General features: G+C 37.5%; 1 protein-coding gene across 1 annotated transcript in view; it reads left to right on the top strand.

Moving 5' to 3' along the window:
- Positions 1–6,782: 6,782 nt before the first annotated feature.
- The window catches only part of LOC137622906 (uncharacterized), a 9,059-nt gene continuing 8,696 nt past the window's right edge, over positions 6,783–7,145 (top strand). Inside the window, exon 1 of the mRNA XM_068353458.1 lies at positions 6,783–6,933. Coding sequence (XP_068209559.1) covers positions 6,867–6,933 — 67 coding nt within the window. The 5' untranslated portion in view covers positions 6,783–6,866. The remainder of the gene's footprint in view (positions 6,934–7,145) is intronic.

A 7,145-nucleotide genomic window follows, 5' to 3' on the forward strand; every position in this document is an offset into this window, starting at 1 on the left:
CTGGAAGGTTTTGAGAAAATTGTCTGAAGTGAATTATGAAATTGAAGCCCCCGGGACCAAACGAAAGTGCCGGGTCTTTCATATTAATAGATTAAAATCTTATATTTCAGGTGGTAGGGATCCTTTAGCTATAGTGTGTGAACCTGTGTCTGTAGAAGTAGAGTCTCCAGAGGATAACTTTGAGGACTTGGTTGGTCAGGTATCTTCTGATGCTCTCTTTAATAACGTTCAAAATCTAGAGGTTTTGAAAAGAGAGCTGGACCATCTGGAAGTTACCCTGAAAAGGGACATTATTAATTTAATCTGTTCTTTTCCAGAAATATTTCTTAGTTCGCCAGGTAGGACGAGGTTGCTTCAGCATGATGTGGATGTGGGCAGTGCTTCTCCCGTAAAGCAGAGTCCTTATCGACTAAATCCAGTGAAAAGGGACATAGTCGAGGAGGAAATAAAGTATATGCTGAAACACGACCTCATCCAACCTTCGATAAGTCCTTGGAGCTCTCCGATAGTTTTAGTTAAAAAGTCTGATGGAAAGTACAGAATGTGTGTGGATTACCGTAAAGTTAATGCCAGTACCAAAAATGACTCTTTTCCTTTGCCTCGCATTGACGACTGTCTCGATCAGATAGGGTCTGCAAAATTCATAACCAAGTTGGATTTGCTGAAAGGGTATTGGCAAGTGCCCCTGTCTGATCGAGCCCGGGAAATTTCCGCATTTGTAACTCCCTTTGGGCTTTACGAATGTAAAGTGATGCCCTTTGGGATGAAAAATGCTGCATGCACCTTTCAGAGGCTTATGAACAGAGTCATTTGTGGGTTGAAAGGCACTGAGATTTATATTGATGATTTAGTTGTTCACAGCAATGATTGGCAAACTCATATAGTAAGATTGAGAAAAGTGTTTGAAGCTTTGAGGGATGCCGGTCTTGTTGTTAACTTGGGTAAGTGTGAATTTGGTAAAGCCAAAGTGTGCTATTTGGGTCATGAGGTTGGTTTGGGTCAGGTAGCCCCTAAACAAGCCAATCTCGATGCCATTTTAAATTTGAAGAGGCCGAGTAATGTCAGGGAAGTTCGGAGAGTCCTTGGAATGACGGGTTATTATAGAAGGTTTGTGCGAAACTTCTCGGACATTGCTCAGCCGCTTACTAAGTTATTGGAGAAAGGACAGAAATTTGCGTGGTCTCCTCAATGTGAGGAGTCTTTCATTAAACTCAAGCTGGTGCTGATATCAAACCCAATATTAATATCTCCTGATTTTCAGAAACCTTTCATTATCGCGGTGGATGCTAGTGATGTGGGCATTGGAGGTGTTCTCTTTCAGAGAAATGGGGCTGGAGAGGTACTTCCAGTGTCTTACTTTAGCCGTAAACTATTGGCAGCAGAGAGGCGGTATTCAACTATCGAGAAGGAGGCCTTGGCCTTGGTTCGTACTTTGTTACATTTTAAACCCTATGTGACCAATTTCTCCTTCCCGATAGAGATTTGGACTGACCACAATCCTCTAGTGTTCATAGAAAGGATGAAAGGGTCCAATCAGAGAATTTTGAGATGGGCTTTGCAGTTGCAGGAATTCACTCTGGTTATAAAACATATTAAGGGATCGGAGAACCGCATTCCTGATGCCCTTTCTCGTATGTAATCTTGGCTTTTGTCCCTCCCTCGCCCTTCTCGGGTCTTCATGGGGTTTGTATAAAACTATTTTTCCATAGTAAAATCTAATGGCCAGTATGGGTGTGCGTATGAGTGAGTCCTTATCTTAGAGTTTAGTTTATATGTAGGTTTGGTTAAGTGCGTTGTTTTTGTATGTTCAACCTTAGTAAGGTCTATCAATTTTTTCCAATTATTTTGTACTCGTTGGAGGTATCGTTTAGCCTTTAATTTAAGAGTCCCATTTTCTGATTTGGTAAGTCTTCTTCGTGAAGCTGTGTTTTTTTTTTCTTTTTGGCATATGTATTGTTATATTTATAACTTCTTTTCAGGTTTTGTATTTCCGTAATATTGTTAATTAATTTTCATTTCAGCATTTTTACAGTATTTAATCTTGAAAAAAAAAATGTATTCTATGTGAATAATTTTGTTTTGTTTTGGGGGAGGAAGGTATTAGGTTAACGTAAAATTATTTCTTTATTTTATTTAAATCAGCCTTGTTTTTCTTTTTAAGTTAAAGTATTTTTGTTGTTTGTTTACTATAGTGTTAATGTAAGTGGCTCTCCGATTGTTGAATAGTGTTTTTGCGCCTCCTCCTCCTCCTTTGTGTATTAGTGGACTATCGTTTTAACGATTGTTTTTTTTTGCTGTGAGTGTTGGGAAGGTGATGAGTGGACATGGTCGACCAGTGAAGGCAGTTCGGGTCTTGACAAGCTCTCACCAACAATATTTCTCGTCTCAGCATTCCTTGTGACTTGGAGGACGGCTTTAGCTATTACCTTCGTACTTCTGTTGAAGTGTTTAGCAGATGCTCATGTCATCTGCGACGGTAGTTTTCTGCTACTTGTTCCCGTCGGAGGATTCGCACGGGATTTGTGTCGACGCTGTTTCCCGACACTGAACTTTGATGTTACTGGCCGTATTCATCCAGTCCAGCTGTGTACGAGTGTGAGAGCAAACTGGCTCGTGAGGTGATAAGTAGGGAGGCTGACGCCAGGTAAGACAAATTATCGTTCCTTTTGTGTAGGGAAGTGGATTGCCCTTCAGTGCCTGGCGTACAGTTGTACCCTTCAGTATAGCGGCTTGAGGAATTAAGTACGGCCCTGTATTCAACTCCCCTTCTGTACTTCACTTGAGGTGAAGTTATATATATTATTAATTGTCTAATTCTATATAAAAGAGTTCTATTGCTATGTTGTGTAACTATTTAATTCTGTATTGTTTAGTTTTGTAAGATAGGTAGGAATATTAAGGTTTTCGTTGTTTTCATCTCCTACTTCCTTCTTCCTTTTTATTATTAGGTTATTGACTTTGGCTAGCTGTATTTTGGATCCACCTCGTTATTATTAAGTGTTTTCTCTCTTGGAATTTTCTCATGTTTAGGGCTTAGTGTAGTAGCTTTAGGTTATTTTCTTGTGAGTTCCCGAGAACCATTATTTGTTGTCTTGAATATGTGTAAGTGTATTTAATCTCACAAGGTTGATTTAAGTTATTGTTCTTGTTTATAATAAATATTGTTAAGTTTTCTTGGGTCTTTGTTTCCGTCTTTCCTTATCACTGACGTATTTTTACTGACTGCAATCCATAAGAATTTAAGAACCTGCATTACAACCTGGTAGGTTGTAACAATAATAATAATAATAATAATAATAATAATAATAATAATAATAATAATAATTTTGTTACCACATAATCAGTGGATAGATTAAACAAAATTGTTTAGTCTTGCCTCTTGAATAACTAACGATACTCAACATAGGTGCTACATAATTCATAATCATTAAGGAAGACAGTAACTTCAAGCCTACAGATAAATCTAAGCTACATAAGTAAAGTAAACGGCTCGCGAAGAATAAGAAAAATATCGGGTTAAAATAAGAAATGAAACTGTTACCGATAATAAAAAAATAAGGTTAAAATACGTTTTCTTTGACATTCATACCCGTTTTCTTTGCGCAACATAACGTAAACTATTGTACTGTTAATCCGACGTACTTTCAAATAGTTAACTTTCAACTGACCGGAAAAGGATGACAATTTAAGATTACTGTAATTAAATAATTACTGGGTAAATGTTTGATACTTTAATTTCTAGACAAATACATAACTATTAACCTTCAAGATGGTTATTCTATGTTTTATCCATTTTTAACCACGAATAATCAGGCATACCATACAATCATGGTTTTTGCTACTCTACCCAGCATAAAACTGGGATTTTGGCATGGAAAAACACCACAGAAAACATGATTTGCAGCAATATTATTGGTAAAAAAAAGACACTAAATAACTACTGCTTGTTTACCAGAATGCATGAAATATCACATGAAGAAAGACAGAGATGTTGAGAACGGAATATGCAATGGAAGATGAAATATCCTTGGAAGGAGAAAGGATTATTAAGGTAGAATCATTTAAGTATTTAGGAACTATGATTTCCAATACAGGGTCTTTGGAATTAGTGTTTAGCGAAAGATTAAAAAAAGCAAATCAGACTATGGCTAAGTTAAGTAAAATTTGAAGATCAAATCACCTGAAATTACATATAAAAATCAGACTATATATCAGTTTAGTGAGATCTGTGTTACTGTATGGGCATAAGTGGTATGACGATGAAACAATCTCCAATAGATTTAGTAGATTTGAGAACAAAGCCCTCAGAAGGATATTGGGAGTTAAGTGGCAGGACACGATTAGAAATGAAACTATAAGAGAGATTACTCATGTACCATAAGTGGATGAGACTATAATGAGGGGTAGATAGAGATGGTTTGGGCATGCTTTTCGCACTCCCCAAGAAAGAAAAGTTCACCAAACTTTCAACTGGGCTCCACAAGGCACTAGAAGAGTTGGAAGAGGCAGTCTTACATGGCTGAGGACAATGAAGCGTGTAGTATGAGATGATGAATGGAGACGTATTGAATGAAAAGCCCAAGATAGAGACGACTGGCGAAATCTAACCGAGGCCCTTTGCGTCAATATGCGTAGGAGGAGATGATGATGACGATGATGATGATGATGATGATGTAATTGAGTTTGATTAAGTTATAATAAAGTTCTCCTTTAAATATTGCGTTGAATTAACATTTGAGTTGTATTGGGTTTATAAATTTGGGACATATGGCTAGACAATGGGACCTGGGAGCCCATTCCTTATTTCCTTTCCTCACTGAGTTATTTTTTCCCTGTTGGAGTACTTCGGATTATAGTATCCTGCTTTTCCAACTAGGGTTGTAGCTTAGCTAGTAATAACAATAACAATAATCTCACCTACATAATATAGAGCAAGTGTCTGGTTGTATGTGTGTATGCATGTATGTATGTATGTACATATATATATATATATATATATATATATATATATATATATATGTATATATATATATATATACACATATATATATATATATATATATATATATATATATATATATATATATATTTCCGGTACCACTCAGCGGCATTGCAAGACGTATAACTACTCGGTCTCTCTCCTTCCATCCGGTAAGGGAAAAGGAGTAGTCATACTCTGGTAAGAGGGGTTACCCCGAGGGGAAAGGGGGAGGGGTCGGAATGATTGAATCTGTGTGCGTGCATTACTAAATAATTAGCCATCATTTTTGACGGGTCACGTATACTAGAAATAACTAGGACGGGCACTCGGTAGAGTGCATACCTTCGCCACTGACACTTTTATCAATGACATCACGATATAATGTTGTATATCACAAGATAGACAATTGAATTATGCACATTTTGGCACTAGCTTCATGCAAATTGGATAAAAATTGTCCACAATATGGAAAAAAGAAAATTTTGACCTCTTCATGACCTTGGCCTTGACTTTTGACCCAATCACTTCCAAAATCTAATCAAATTGTTCTTGGATCATGGCCAATCATCCCACAGAATTTTAGGAGATTCGGTCAAATAGTTTTTGAGTTATGCGAATCACAAACACACAGACATACAAACAAATAAATGAATACCCAGTAGAAGATAATGAATGGAGAAATATTGAATAAGCTTAAGATAAGAGACGACTGGCGAAATCTAACCGAGGCCCTTTGCGTCAATAGGCGTTGGAGATGATGATGATGTTTTTTTTTCTTCATCATCATCATCATCACCATCACCTTTTTCTACGCCTATTGGCGCAAAGGACCTCAGTTAGATTACTCCGGTCATCTCTATCTTGAGCTTTTAATCCAATACTTCTCCATTCATCATCTCCTACCTCGTACTTCATAGTTCTCAGCCATGTAGTCCTGGGTCTTCCAACTCTCCTAGTGCCTTGTGGAGTCCAGCTGAACGTTACCAAACTAATCTCTCTTGGGGAGTGGGAAGAGCATGCCCAAACCATCTCCATCTACCCCTCACCATAATCTCATCCACATATGGTACTAGACTCGAGTAATCTCTCTTATAGTTTCATTTCTTAGACACTACAAACTCCCCATCACGTTTCATTCTGTTATGCAACTATTTTTTTTTAAGCGGAAATATCGAAGAGATAATTCGTATCAACAGGATATCTAACATTAACAAAATCCGAATAAGAAAAACAGGATATTCTGTTTTTGATGGGAGAGGAAGTCACGCAAACAAGTCAAAAGTCAACGCGTTAACTATTCTGTTTCGGAAAAAAAAAAAACAAAAAAAAAAAAAAACAACACTATGTCCGAAGAGAGAACCGGGTTTGGGGACGCCTCATGTCTGCTTTGAGGCGCCCTCGACAGAACTTCTGAGTCCTGCTAATGTCATCATGCTGCCGTCATCCTATCATCATCCTATCCGTATCCTTCGTGTTCCTGATAAGGTCTGACTCCTTCACAAGCTTATATCTTACTTACGGGCTGCTTCCGAGCAAGAGCCCGTGGTCCCCTTCAAGGGTGTCCAATCTAAAACCAGCCAACCAACTTTAAAAGTTTAACCTGAAGGAAAGATTTCAATCTTTGCAAATTCCGAACCCAGATTCAGCAAAGGATGCCAGCCGCAGCTTCAGCAAAAAAAAAAAAAAAAAAAAAAAAAAAAAAAAAAAAAAAAAATTGAAAGAGCTGCTTCCCTTGTTTACACCACGTCCGCCGATGACACTACAGTTACAGTAGCCTACAGTGAATCAACAGACGTTGTTGCTCTCTGTAATCAAAGAAAAAAATACAGTCTTCTGTCAGACTGGGTTACGAGTACAAGTCTACTTCTTCGTGACGTTCCTCAGAATGTATTTGCTCCTGTCGACTCTTATGGCTACTTTGTTGATAGCTTTTGCTGCGACGGATCATACAGGTATTAAAATGTAATTTCTTTAAAGATTGCTTTTAGGTTTTTATGCAAGTTTCATTGATAAACTACACTGTTAGAAAACCTCATAATTTTAAACAGAAATTCTGCGTGAAAATATATTGTTCTCAACCGTATTTCAGTAAAATACAGGCGACCGTAATTTTACCTTACATTGTTATCATCCTTTACGAGTTGGTGACCGTAATATCACTCTT

The sequence above is a fragment of the Palaemon carinicauda genome, chromosome 2 (assembly GCF_036898095.1).
Source record: "Palaemon carinicauda isolate YSFRI2023 chromosome 2, ASM3689809v2, whole genome shotgun sequence".
NCBI classification, from domain to species: Eukaryota; Metazoa; Arthropoda; class Malacostraca; order Decapoda; family Palaemonidae; genus Palaemon; species Palaemon carinicauda.